Source organism: Epinephelus fuscoguttatus, linkage group LG1 (assembly GCF_011397635.1).
Source record: "Epinephelus fuscoguttatus linkage group LG1, E.fuscoguttatus.final_Chr_v1".
NCBI lineage: Eukaryota > Metazoa > Chordata > Actinopteri > Perciformes > Serranidae > Epinephelus > Epinephelus fuscoguttatus.
The window spans coordinates 21528614-21543717 of record NC_064752.1 but is presented as its reverse complement, the minus strand read 5'-3'; the positions used below and the strand labels follow the sequence as shown (position 1 = coordinate 21543717).

Sequence of the window (15104 nt, the reverse complement as noted above, 5' to 3'; positions counted from 1 at the left end):
AGTATTCAGTTTCTTACGAGCCTCAAATCTCAATATGAAAGCCTTTACCCGCTACACAACATATTTTAAAGGCATTTTCTTGTTTCTCTCTTCATGTGACAGCACGTTTCTTTCCCCCAAACAGGGGGCGTAGCCTTGGCGATGACACAATGTGGTCTGGTCTATGTGAATCACACGAAACTAGATTTTTGAATTAGTAATACAAGGAAGGTATTTCTTGTAATATTAGACATGTTTAATTACTTTTAAAAACAAATTTTAGACAACAGACAAAACAATTTAAATTCAAACCTTTTCCAAAACCTTCTTTTACATCCAAAAGATATCCATGCCTGGAAAATGTTTTTTCCTAATTTCCTGAATCTTAAAGTAATTTAATAACCTTGGAAACCCTGACATTTGCTCTACACTGTTAGTTCAGCTAATTCTATAATAATTGCCAAGAGATTTACACTAGAGCAGGGCTTATGCATGTACTTATTTAATGTGACTATTCTCTTTGAGAAAATGGGGGAAAAGGATTGAGAGACTATTTGTGTTGGCAAATTAAGACATTTAAAGTATGATAACAGATAAAGTCAATGAAAAAAAACTAGTTCCTAGCACTGTGTGTGAGACACGACAGGAGAAGGTGGGAGTGGAAAGAGTAAAGATAAAACAGATATTGATTATATTCAGAAAATAATTCTTTTGATTTTCCATTTCCTGTTTTAATATTCACCCTCTGATTACAGTGTGTTGTTGGTGGAGTAGCTCCACAGAGCATCTATTGACTGATAGATGCAGATTAGATACCTGGTTATTTCTAATGTGTGAGGAAGTCACTCATATTGGGTTTAAAAGCAGGCTGCATTTCAGGGTGGATTTGTGCTTTGATGTTTTCAACCTTAGGACCAAAGGAGCCATAAGATGTGTGCTTATCTCAGTTAGTAATGCAGTCATGGTCAAACTGCTAACACACACTCCTACACACAGTCACAGGTTTCTTAATGGCTGTTGTGTTTGTCTATGCTGACTAAGAAAGCTAATGAAAACATGAATTGAATAGATACAAAAAGAATAACCCTGTGGTCTGTGAGCCTCACAGGGCGAATAGTATTTGACTTTTTTTTGATAAGGCATAAAAATCCACATCTGGACTCGTACTACGTGAAGGCTGGTGTGTTTGGCATCTGCATTCCTACGATCCACAGATGTTCTTTTTTTAATTGTCAGCTATTTAAAGAAGGAGGAAGTTAAAGGGGGTCAAGGCCCCACCTCAATAAAGAATGTTTTCTGTTTTGAAACAATTAAGTGTTTGCCTGCTTGGCTGACCCCCTCTTCTGGTGAGTCTCCCCTGAGACCTTAGCAGAACAATGACTACTGTACCCTACCTTCATTCAGCCTCCGAAGGTACAGTATGACTTAAGTGCCTTATATTTTGTAGTAAATCCAACACAACAGTCCTGACAGTGTCACAGAGGTGCTGAATCAACTCTATGGTAATGCTCAAAGCTGTAGTTTGGGGTCATGTTGCATTTCTTAATATATTACTATTGATTTTATTATATTACTAGTTTCTAATACTTGTGTTGCACTAACATTAAAAACAAATTAATATGCTGCCGTTCATTAAATTACCACCACAGTGTAGAGCCTACAAATTAATCACACATTGACTCAACACACACTAGGCCACTATGTTTGAATAATTGTTGTTTTATTGTGGATTTTTGTATTACATGTTGTATTTGTTGCATTTAAATGTGTTTTAATTGGCTGCTACCTTGCCCAGGTCTCTCTTGTAAAAGAGATTTTCAATCTCAGTGTAACTTCCTGGTTAAATTTATAAATAAAAGGGAAATCTACTCATCACAAATACATACATACTTCCTTTTTTAAAACAGCTGACAAAATTTTCCTAAAACAGTGAGGCACTGTAGTTTTAATAAACTATTTAATCAAACAGGAGTAGGTATTGTATTTGTGGGACAAACCACCTTGACTATCCAGTGTGTGTATACCAGGGTTGGAAATTAGCACCAGCCACCAGCAAAACGCTGTGGCTGCTAGATTTACAGATAAAGTCAAGAGTCAACAAACTTGTTACACAAGGTATTTTCTTTAGTTATTGAGCTCATTAGCTGAAACATTTTGTGATGGTTTGTGTTATTGTTCACTGACGCACAGTATACACTTTGTCCTTTAAACACTGGATTGTATTGTTTATGTGCTCACTGGCTAACTAGTATCATGATAGTCTTCCAGTTTCCCTTTTTGAATGACAAGTGCAAACTACCACTGTCTGCTGGTGTGAACTTATACAAAAGTAATTCCTCTCAATCATCATCATTTATGACCCACTAGCAGTGGGTGGTGGTGTATTCATCTTGTGTTGAGGACGTTTATGCGCAACATGCACAGGTGAGGTCGGTAGCAACCAGGAGCCAGACTGTGAGCAGCACACCGAGCCAAGCGCCAAAAACAGAAAATTAGTGAAACAAAACACCAGTCTAGGGATGGCTTTTACTTTCACTTTGCTTACAAACAGTAACTGGGAATTCCTGCATAGTATACCTTTAATGAGCATTGTTGGAGGGAGCCAACAACTGCTCTTCTGTAACTGTTGTGTGTTTGACAATAAATAACCTGAAACCTGTGGCTTGGTTTGCTGACAAGTTCTGCACTTACGGAAGCAAAATGGTGTTTTGTGGGACAAAGTCAAAACAAACCACAGTGTCCATGTTAATGGCTTTAAAGAAACATGTCGTCAAGACTAAAACTGTGGCTCACTGACGTGTTTTTAACAATCTTTGGAGAAATAAGATAAATCAGGCTTTGGCGACACAGATAGTACATGTTAGTGAGAGGAAACGTCTTTTCATGGGATTTACTGACAATGGCAAAAACAGAGACTATCACCAGACTTATCCTTTGAGTAATGTTGTCGTCGAGTGTATTGCACTGAGTTGCATCATACAAGTGGTTTCTATAACCACACAGGAAAAACCAAGTCATTTTGTCATGTTTTGGTCATTCAGTGTCAACGTTTTTTTTCTTGATGGTATCAAAGTCAAGGTTTTGTCGCTATGACAAAACATATACATATAATAATAATATATAATATAATAATTAGAATAAATGTCATAATTATATACATATAATGTGGCTGTAATAATGCTATGTTGAATATATAAGACTAAGTTGTATCTATGTTTTGAAAAGGCAGCTTACTTTTTATGATAATAAAAATCTACCATGTTCTATTAAAAGAGCTACTGTTAGGGTGAGCTTGTCTCTCACTGCAGAAACTTTTTGAAGTTGACAGAAACACAGTGCATGCGAAGGAGCCTTTTTTACCTTCTTGGGACCACACTGAAAAAAGCATACGTTGTACTGCTGCTGCCTTTTCTGAAAATCCATCTCACATGTGTTTGAAGGACAATGTCTCAATTTATAGCTCTTCATATAATGCCTCGATGTTTCAAAGAAAATGGAAATATGTGTGAAACTTCCCCCGCTCTCTATTAGTTATTTATACTCTATACTGACAGACTAACAGAGAGTTTAAGGGGCTGCCTATGCGTCTGTAGAGGCACAGGCTTGGGGTTGAGCCCTCGCAGAGTGGAAAATGTATGGGGCTTGTGGTTAGAGTGACAGACATCAAAGAGATGATAAAATGAATTATAGATTTATTTATTCCACCAACATGTCACCTGAGGCTGACATATGGTGACAGAAAAAGGAAGACTAGCAAGGAAACAAAACCTAACAATTTGCAGTAGAAGTTGTTACAAGCATCACCACTTCCTGACATGACTCTAGGGTGGTATGACTGTCAATTCTTTTTTTCCTTTGATCTTGAACATTGCTTTTTCAGAGCAGCAATCAATTTATTCTCTACTGCTGTGCACTGCTATTTAAGCCACAATAGGCATCTGTCAAATGACTGACTGGTAGCCAGAATTTAAAAAAATAAATATTGGATTTTGTCCAAACAGTTCATTTTGAAATCTGAACAACAATATGACAGCGGAGCCCTGCTGGTTGTACTGTGTGCATTTATTCAAATAAAGATTGACAACATTACCCTGAAAGTGGAACTACACCCATTTTCAGAATTCATACATGTTATTCCTATGGTCTAAGACTGTCCAAAAAAATTAGTAAATATGAACAACTTTCACCCAAATCCAAAAACTAGAGTGCTGAAACAAATTTGTGATGCCATCAAGTATAAAGTTTGGAGCTGCTCCTTAAACAATGCATTGGAAAAAATGTTATAAATGACAGTGACAGTGGAATTTTCTGAGTGTATAGGTACATTTTCTGTTTCAGAACTGAGAACGCTACAATAGAATAAAGCTTATTTGGGCATAAAGAAGAAAAAAACATGAGCCTCCCATTCACTGTCGACGGAGCAGCTTTGGACTTTATACTCGATGACATTACACATTTGAGACTTACTTCTCCAGTTTCTAGCTCATGTTCACAAATATTGATTAGGCCATGAAAATAACATGTTGAAATCCTTAATTTAGGTGGTGTTCATCTTTGAAATACAGTAAAGTACAAAACCTTTGTTTGAGATGTCTGAAGCCCCACAAAGTAGAAGACAGTTTGCTCAGTGTGATGTGCAATCTATAGCTTGCATTGAACATACTTGGGCTTCAACCACACAAGAAAGCCAATTAAACATGATTAATCAATTGAAATAATTTACAGATTATTTGATAATGTAGATAGCTCTTAGCTGCAGACCTTGTCTGATGTAATCTAGTGTTTTAAACTAGGCTGTTCTCGTGCACCATTTTTGCATATACCTACCAAAAGTAATACACCACAGTTCATATATATCCCATGTAACTGGGTTGGCTGTGTTCACATGACTAATGTGCTGACGGGAGTAATGAAGGAAGTAGTATAAAGACCGAAAGTTCACATGAAATGGCAGGTTGGGGTGGTGGATGGTAAAAAACAAAAAAACAAAAAAAAAAACACAGGCCTTTTCCGCATGAAACCAGTGTTCATGTCCTGGGTGAAACCAAGTAAACTTTGAGTTATTTTAACGAACATCGTCACTCTCCTAATTCTAACCTGCGTAACTTCACATTAAGTACTCAACGTAACGTCACCCAACCATGTCTCTTTTCCTAAACCTGACTTACGTAACCTTACTTGCCTAAACCTTACCTAGTTCCCAAGTTTGTTTTCACATCTTATTTTCATCTTCACGCATAATAATCTTTCACTCCTACCTTACAGCCCTCACAGGCGTGGACGCCATAGTGAAACCCTGAAGCTTTGTCTCCACACACACGACACTCGATGTTTAGCGCTGCCGTTGACGTATCGTCCTGGAGCTTGGAGAACACGGGGCTGTCAGAGTACTGTGGAGGCGACTCTGGCTCCAGCTTGATCAAATCTAAAGAAAGTAAAATCATAGGCAGTCAGGATATCAAGTAGTATTAAAACTCCCCTACTTGAACTCTTAAGTGCATTTTCAGTTTTCAGGTCTTTAACAGGTTATAACCACTATTCTCATGTTTTACAGAACATTTTACAGTATCTTTACAACTGTCCTCTAAATGTGCTACACTTGATGCATCTTTACACTGAAACTTTCTGCCATGAGGTCTTGAGCATATGGTTCAGTTTCTTTCTCCTGCAAGTAAATTTTGCTGCTAAGCTTTAATCAGCAAAAACAAACTCTAGTTAACACGTTACACAGACTGGACTTACTGTGTGTGTCTGGCGCTGTCCTGTAGCTGTGCATGTTTGTGTAGTCCATGTTGGTCAGTTGTTCTTCGTGCTGCGGCGGACCGGGGTCATAAGCCACACCGGCAGAGGAGATGGAGGATACAAGCGGTGGAGACAGGGAGGACTGGACGGAGGACGAGGAGATGGAGGCGTAGTCTAACGTAGACAAATGCTTCATGTCCAGGGAGTGTGAGCTGTCGTCCAGCTCTGGCAGGTCCACGGCGCTCAGACTGAAACCTACAGGCCACGCTAGGAGCTGCTGGGTATCCACCATGTCTGCTGTGGAGAGAGATGAAGCAGTGACGCTACAGCTGATGCAATATCCTTTGCTGACTGTATGTGGCCTTGTTAAATGAAAATAACACTAGAGGAACGAGAGAATGGTGGGGAGGAAGAGAGAAGATGAGATAAAAAAAGAGCAGACAAACAGAAGCAAGGAGAAAGAAAGATGACAATGACAATATTCACAGACAAGCCTACATGCCACCTTCCACAAAGTGGACACACACACACACACACACACACACACACACACACACACACACACACACTTCACACCATGTTGAGAACCCCTGGTCCTCCAGCTCATTCCTGCAGTCTGTCTGTTATCTAGTAAACAGGGAGGCAGATTGTGTCACAGCGAGTACAAGACGAACTCTGGCACTGAGGAACGTCTCTTCTGCTCAAAACACTGCCTTCCTCTGTTGCTGTTTGGGTGGCTAACTGTGTGATTGCCCAACTAAAGGACACAGGGAGCAGGACTGTTTGAGCCTCAGTCTGTCTGGGGTCAAGGAAAAAAAAAAAAAAAAAACTGCTTTATTTTTATTTTGTGGAGCGGACTGCACTTCTGAGTACTGGATCGGTTACTGATTGTTATTTATGAACTGTGTGAGTCAACATTGTGAACAATTTCCAACTTCTAGTTTTTTTTCCTATTATTTCCTAGAAATGGCGTGTTTAAAGTATATGGCTGGTGATATTCTACATGTTTTTTGCTGACTACAAATCCCATGTAAAAATTAATACCAACAACGCATTTGCTCTTTATCTTCATCTGTGTCTCTCAGCTAATCGGCCATTTATTATCTCTGGCAAATGTAAGCATGGAGGAGATCATGCATTTAGTTGTGCATGTGCCTGTATGTGTGTAAGAGTGTTTCTATCTGACTGTCTACAACCTACTGAATCTTCTGTGCACATTTATAACTACATGCTCAAGGACCTCTCATGGTTGCGGTGATTTGCAATTGTTGAAAAACCTGTTTTATTGACTGTTTAATACCGTCATTGACTGCTGACCCCTCGATGATATATAATTAAAAAAAAATGGAAACTTGGTCTGCCAGTCTGAGTATTGATACAATATTGCCATGGAAAAGTACCGTGATACCATGCTGTATTGGTTTCCCCCACCCCCACCACCTGGCCAAGATCTGCAATCTACCAAGTGCACTCTTACAGTTACTAGTGAAGATGCATCTCTTAAAAAACAGGTCACGACTTCATAGTTTAATGAAGACATGGGTATCTAGTTTCTTAAAAGAGATGGTCACTGTGTTTTTTAAGGAAACATTCAAACAGGTGTGAATAGATTTGCTGGGAGCTATGTTATTTTAGCTGTGAAATTGGTTACTGTTAGTGTGTATGAGGGACTGACTCAAAATAACTGACAGTGCCCATGACCACTGTAATGAAGGAACACATCAGCCAGTGCAGCTGTGTGGCTCAGTGATGTGTTTCTAATAGTCTCTGAACAACAGTGGAGCTTTATGGCACAGAGGAATAAACAATATCAGACTCTGGCTACACACAAAATACTCATCAGATCAGCTCATTTTTGCTTTTGATCTTTTCATGAATTTGTTGACACTTAGAAGAATACAGTCTCTCAACACCACTATCATTTCAGAAAGTATTGAAAACAGATTCTCTACCAACAGCTCTCTTTAGATGTTTACTTTTGTTGATACTAATGAATGAAGGCTCTTCAGTCATTTTGATATCTAACTCTGATGGCCAGACATTGTTGGAGAGAGGTGAGCCGAGATGGTCAAAGTCCAGTCATCAAAGGTTACTACAGACCACATGAAAGCAAACCACAGACACAGCTACTGCATATAATCACAGGCAAGTTTGTACAAGGCTCTTCAGTGATTATTAGTAAAAATTAGTAGAACACCTTCTTTATGTGATGCATTTAATTGCTAAAGTGGCCTTTTAAATTGTTTGAATTTAGGTGTAGCACTTTGTTTCTACTGAAACATACAGTAAACCTTTAAAATGGATAACACACTTTCATTTATTAAAATGTTAAAATGTTTTCTTGAAACAACAGAGGTTCACTTATGTGTTTTTACAGTTTGTGTACAACAATGATGATCTACGGCACAGAGAAATAAGCTAAGTCAGCCTTTGGATACTTAGAAGATTCTTGTACGTTGGATCAATTCATTGTTGGTTTTGATCTTTAATGAAATTTGTTGAGAGAAATAAGAATATAAAACATTACCTGACTTGTCATTAAAAATATCATGATTTTTGTTAAAGATTTAGATTAAAAGTCTTCTCACAAAGGCAGAATATTTTTTCTGGGGAGAAAAATTCTGATCCATGTGTCTTTCTGAATATTAATACAGCGAACTAGTTTTCCCACGGCTTTTTCCTTTTTTTTTTGAGAAGGAGGAAGCCATTTTTGAATTCTGACCTCCATTTAAACTAAAGGAACTGTGAACAGGAAAAGATAAACTGGTATAAGTTTATAAATAATCAATAGTGTAAAAGGTCCTTTCACTGAACCACCTGGCCTGCCAAACAATCTTTTGTAAACGACACGAGTCTTGAAATAAACGTCCTCTAATCAACCTCGAGTGTGACAAAGAATGCCATGTATTATGTAACAGTACAAAACAAAAATAGCAATACTCGGATGGCACAGCAGCACCAGGTATAAAAATGGCTTGAAATGGTTCCAAATTACTTTTCAAAACATCCCCGAGCAGCAAACATCCTCTTCTCTCAATTACTTATTGTTTCCTTTTTACTTGTTGGACCACAGCTATGAAAATCAGCGGCGCAGCCACTTAAAATTCAAACCAACTGTGACATTGTTTCAGAACAAGCGAGAGAAAGCGGAGCGTATGTGTGTGTGTGTGTCCGCAGGCTGTAGCTTCCACTGTCTTGGAAGCTGCTGCAGGGGAAAATGCTGACTATTAATAACCAGAGAAACCTGGTTATTTTTCCATTTGTTGGCCAGCTGCCAGTCAATGCAACCTAAAATAGACAGAGCACTGGAGCGACTTGTGTCCCGGTTGGCATCAAGTTATCATATGGAGACAGAAATGTAGTGGGAGAGAGCTCTGGAGATGAAGAGTGAGAGAGATAAAGTGAAACGGGTGACAGAGAGCGAGTCCCCAGACCACTTCAAGAAATTAAACTGCACCCTAGAGGCTTCGCGAAAAACCCCTTATCTGAGGAAATTCATGCTCTGTACTCAGCAGGCTCTTAAACACAAATTAGAGAGTAAAAAAGGAAGGCCAGTGCAGCCCGGCAGTTACACCAAGGTACTTAAATCATGTCGTAATCGAAGGTGAAAACAAGTTTGTACTGTAACTACACTCCGAAGAGAGTTCGTGGAAACTCTGTTGTAGAGAATCCACTGAATTCAACATTGTATCAGTGAGTGCTGTGTGGGCAAACACCCTGTCAGACATTATAAAAGGTGACAGATGATTAGTAATGTTTATGCAGTGTGTATTGTGTTTAAAAAGGTGTGTGTGTACGGGTGTGTGTGAGCACGTGCGTGACATTTGCAGTGGTGTCTCCTGCCAGTTCTCAGATGTCCACATGTCAGAACTTGTCCTCCAGGTAAGACCACAGCATGTAGGAGTACTTTCTATCAGCTATTGCCTCAGTCATGACATAATAACAAAAGGCCAACGGCAAACTGGCAGGCAGGTTTGGCAAGCTACTGTACTGACGAGGCAGACCAACGCTGTGTGTGTGTTTGAGCCAACACATACAATAAAGAGCATCAAGCTTTTCACGTAAAACCTCTCAAGGATCTTTGAATGGACAAAGAGAGTAATTGAGGCAGGAGTGTAATGAATAAAGGCACAGCAGCTGGATCATTAAATAAAATTATAATACTGTGATGTTAACTTCAGGAGGGGGAATGATGTTCTTACAATCTGCAAGCAACAGTTAAGGGAAAAAAAAAAGGTTAAACTAAGAGGTCAAACAGAACGATGTGAAATCTTCTCTTCAGGGACAAGGTTGCAAAACGTATGAAATGTTTTTTAACTTTCATATTTCTCCACAACAGCAACGATTCTGTCCAGAACAGACTGACGCAAAGGCTGGGGATCAGATTACTGCACGGAAAGTGTCTTGAGTCCTATTTGTATCATGGAAGGCAAAGTTTTATTCAGTTCAGACTTTCTGAAGTGGGGTTGTATGGGGTAGATGTCTGTCGGTACACCTAAAGTTTGGAGAGGCAGGCTGGAGTCAGACATGGAGGCTAAGCCATGTTCTACTGTTCTACATAGTTTGGCCACCTGAAAAAGCCCCACCTAAAAAAATCAGTATCAGTTTAAGTGTACGCTATACTGAGAGTGTTTTCATCACTGTACCTTGCTGTCAGACAGTGATTTCAAACGGGAAAATTACTCTGTTATATTGCTCTCTTCAAAGCCAGACTGCATGGAGAAAAACACTGATTTAACACGGGAGCTGCTGGTCTACTGCTGCCTCAAACATTTACTTGTTTGCATTATTGTGACTTTGGCAATTAAAAAGGTTATTTCGGATTTACCAAAGTCACACAATAAGACAAACTAACAGATCGAAGCAGCGGTAGTAGCAGCTCAGTGAGCTGTTATTTTATCAGTTTATTCACAAAAAAAGTCCAAAGAAGAAAAACACAGCTCCACACAAACTCAACAAAAAAGCCTAAGCGAATGCAAAAAGCTCACCATGAATAAGCCCTGCAGTTAGAAAACATCCAGCATCATCATAATTTCTTCCGCGGGTGTAGAGGCATCCTCCACTCCTACACAGTCAATCATTTCACAGTCAAGCAAAGAAAATGCACAGGGTGAGGAGCAGTTTAGGACACGGCAGAAGCAAACACAGAAGCCGGTCTGGTATATTTAGTAAAGTGAGAGACAAAAGGCAAAACCTGCCCCGCTGCATTCAGAGGCTTACCACTCTTATCTTCTCCGTTTGAATAAAAACTATGCTCCCGATCTGAGGGTGAGAACTACACCACTACTGTCAGGGCAGACACTCACTCCATCTGAAGCACGACTGAACACATGTTGGAAATTAATTAGGTTGCTATGAGAACTGTAAAATTTGGACACAATATATACAAATGAAAACATGTTTATGATGGTGTTTTAATACCGTGTGTTTTTCATACATCATAAGTAGGAGAAGTAAAATGCATGCAGGTATAAATATGTGCCCTCTACTACAGCTGTGCATATACTCAGTCTAACACTTGACACTTTTCTTGCTCTTGCCTTTATAACATCCTGACAACAAAGTGGCATGCTGTACAGAGACTCCCCTCTAGAGGAAATCGTGTTTTTTGTAGTTGTTTTTTCTGCACAGTAAGCTATTTGTGTTATCACAGTTGTCCCGTGTATATGAATGTGTATGTGTAACACATAGACAGAGGGAGGGAGAGTGTTAGCTCCGTGACTTCCTGACCTCTTCATGTAAAACAGCATGTGGTTCAGTGACTAAAACAAAGATATGCCCGCCTGCACGTCTGCCTCACAGTCCCCACAATTTCTTTGAAAAGACTTTGTGTGCTTGATCTTTGCCTGGTTACTCCTGCTCAAGGAAACTGTGGGATACAGTGGATGATCACAGTGTGATAATGCTGTGCTTTACTTGTGTGTAGCTGATTTTATGAAATCAGTTATTCAGCAGATGTGTCAGCAGGATGTCAAAAACTTGCCTCTTCAGGAAACTGGCACTTTTTTTAAGAACTTTGGTGGTGTGAAGCCGCTAAGGACAGAATTTACCTGAAAGGGCCTTCCCCTTCTGCACCTAAATGATCAAACAGGGGAGTAATGGAACACCAAGTGCACACAAAGTGTCAGCCAGAGGTCTGGACTGCCCTCTCGACAGAAACGAGAGTCTCCTCGCGTCTGAAAACCCACTTGTTCGGCTGGTACTGAATTTACTCATGAAACTTCAAAGCTCAGCACAGTGGGAGGTTAAAAACCATAATCTCTGTCTGCTTGGCACAGCTCTGAGTAAAACAGCACCCACTCTCTGATTTCTATTTGATTTTTTCGTCCAATTTTGTGTTTCAACTTCCAAGGCTAGGAAAGTAGAGCGCTGATAAACATCAGGTCAACCTGAGGTCAGACTGAGGAGGAGGCAACCCTGCTTACAAATGGGCACAAATTAAAGAAATTGTGCTTTTCTACATTTTACAAAGTTTCTGCATATTTAACAAACATGCACAGATTGGTTTGAGTTATTATGCAGTTAAAGGAAACTCATAATCCTAAAATATCAAAACTACTATGTACTTAAACTTCTTTCTTTCACCTGAGCCCCTGGTTTATGCATTTACACACACAATAATACAATGTAACACACGGGAGACTGTATGAAGAATATGGAGCTGCCTCACATGACCTAGTTACAGATATTCATTTTGCTTACTTGGCTCTTTTGGGGGAAAAAAAAGGTGAACAAAAGTCTGTCAATTGTGTATTTTTAAGCTTGCAGGTGCTACCAAATATCACAAAAATCTTGCACACAAACCGTAGCATGCTTAAGAGACTGTCTGCGAGACGGCACACTCTGTATCACACAAAACTGGTTGACCTACAGTGTCTTACTGATAAGCACTGAATAGAATAAAAGCGACCCGCCACACACCACATTTAAAAGCACAAATGTATTTACTGCAGCTATCACACAACCTAAAGCCTTTATCAGATGTAGCAGTAGATGATCTTTGCATCGTTGTTGCTCATGCATTGATTCAATGTGTTCCAGTGACAGTGACACACACCCAGTGTCAGTGACACACACACACACACACACCAACAGGGTACAGAACAGTCCACTCACCCTGTTTCTCCTGTCTCACTTCAGAAAGTGTTCAGTGTCAGCTCACTGACCAACAACCAAGTGACAGTGACAGAAGGGGAGACTGGTGTGTGTGTGTGTGTGTGTGTGTGTGTGTGTGTGTGTGTGTGGTCATACTTTCCTCAGGAAGTGATGACCGGTAGAAAGGGAACTACACACACACATTTTCTCTCTCTGACAGAGTCTGGGCTCAGCAAAAGTTCAGACAGCTAACTATCATGTGGTCTGTGTGTGTGTGTGTGTGTGTATGTGTGTGTCTTTCATTCCTCTTTTTTTAGTGTGCATGTCTCTGTGTAATGATTAAGAAAATACTTGTGTATTTGTACCAGTATGCTTAAAAGAGTTTTATTGTATGTGTGTGCTCTCCTGTGTGTGCTAAGTGTCTGTGTGTGTGTGTGTGTGTGTGTGTGTGTGTGTGTGTGTAAGGTGGTAGACATCAGATGCAGATGACTTCCTGTTGCTTCACTCTGACAGGCAACCTCATCATGCCTCTCTAGTTGCACTTCTCTCCCTCCGCTCAGTCACTCAGTGTGGATGTGACAGCTGTGACGCACTCACTTTTGCCTCCTCATGCAATACCAACAGTATAAACCTGCAAGTTCTCTAATCTAATATAAAAAGAAAAGAGTGGTTACTCATGGATACCAATTCATAACCAGAGTATTAGAGCTGTTATCTCTCGTACACACGTAGCAGAAACATCAACGCACTCTTATTTTCATTCAAATATGGCAGATTTAGTAAACAACAGGGCCGGACTCGACTCGACTGTGTCCCTTTTGTTCCATATAGGGTTTGACAGTTTAAACAGGGCTCAACAGAACGTTCAGGGTGCCAGTGACATTCACGTAATATAGTAAACAAGGTAGCTGCACTCACAACGGACCGGAAATGTGCAATAACACTATTTTGCTGACACTAGATGTAAAAAAACAAAACAGAAAAAAAAGCCAGAGACGATATCATATTAACTTGCTGTGAGCTGTAAATTCACCACTTCTAACGTTATTTCTGAGCCGTAAGGTGCAAAGCCTCTCCTACTCTAGGCAGCTGCCTATACCAAAGAGCGGCATGAAAGAAAGGAGTGCTCACTCCGTAGCCAAATCAGGGGACTAAAACCTCCTCAGAAGTAAACAGCACACTGACTGGCAAAAAATTAGAAACAAAAAAGACGACTCGACTTTCAGGGGGCAGCCCTACTATACAGTATACAGCATTATAATAGTAATAATATTAATGGGCAGTTTTTAGGGCAGTCACATAGACTGTATAAAATATAGGACAAAGCCACTGTGACATCACCCACTGATTTTTTGTCTACTGTTTTTCAAGCCTCACGTCTGGCTTTTTGACTGTCACCATCTTGGTTTTATAAAGCCAGAAGTGGCCATTTTGGATGACAGGATAGAGCTGTGGGGCAGCACGGGGTGGATCTGGCAGGATATGCATTGCTACACCTCTATCCTAACTGACAGGTTGCCATCATAGTTACTTGTCAATCAAAAGGCAGCCACGCCCACAGTATACCCTGTTTCATCATCTATTTTACTCTAACTGGGACGATAATTCATAAAATAAACATCATGCTGTATTGAAGAAGAACTGAAACTAGCGACTGAGACCATAAAGTCGGAAAATGTTGACTGAGGTAATAAATCAGGTGAGAAGTAGAGTCATTTTCTCACAGACTTCTATACAATCAGACTTCACTTTGCAACCAGTAGAGACGGCCCCCGCTGGTCTTTAGAGAGAAAGCAAGTGTAAGACACTTATGGAGTGGCTTCACTGTTCAGACCTGGAGACTATGTCTGCTTCTTTTATACAATTTATGGGCAGTAATAATGATGGACCATTTTTGAAAACAAAAATACTGAAATTGTGGAATCTACCTGCTTTCATATCTTGTTTACTGTCTTATTTATCATTATTTTCAACGATAAATAAACATCTGGCTGGGGGACAACACAGGTATTTTTTTCGACAATGCTGATCAATGTGCATTGTCATTTTGGAAGTATAAATCAATAAATAAATAACTAGTAAACCAAGACAACACAGCATCTGGTAGAGTACTTTGTCTCTTACTGTAAAATGTGTAATGCTCACACATGATCCCAGACCAAACCAAAGAGAAGTGGTTTCTTCTTATTGGTTGAGACAATGGGAAATTTCTGCCTTCCTTTCCATTTGTACATAGGTAACGTGACTATACAGGGATACACAGAAAATTAAAGAGCAAAACTTATGTA

The 15104-nt window shown here is 39.7% G+C and overlaps 1 protein-coding gene across 1 annotated transcript in view; it reads right to left on the bottom strand.

Moving 5' to 3' along the window:
- The window catches only part of pparg (peroxisome proliferator-activated receptor gamma), a 41998-nt gene that overhangs the window by 16354 nt on the left and 10540 nt on the right, over positions 1-15104 (bottom strand). Inside the window, exons 2-3 of the mRNA XM_049583111.1 lie at positions 5722-6018; positions 5238-5404 (exon numbers count right to left, since the gene is read on the bottom strand). Coding sequence (XP_049439068.1) covers positions 5238-5404; positions 5722-6018 — 464 coding nt within the window. The remainder of the gene's footprint in view (positions 1-5237; positions 5405-5721; positions 6019-15104) is intronic.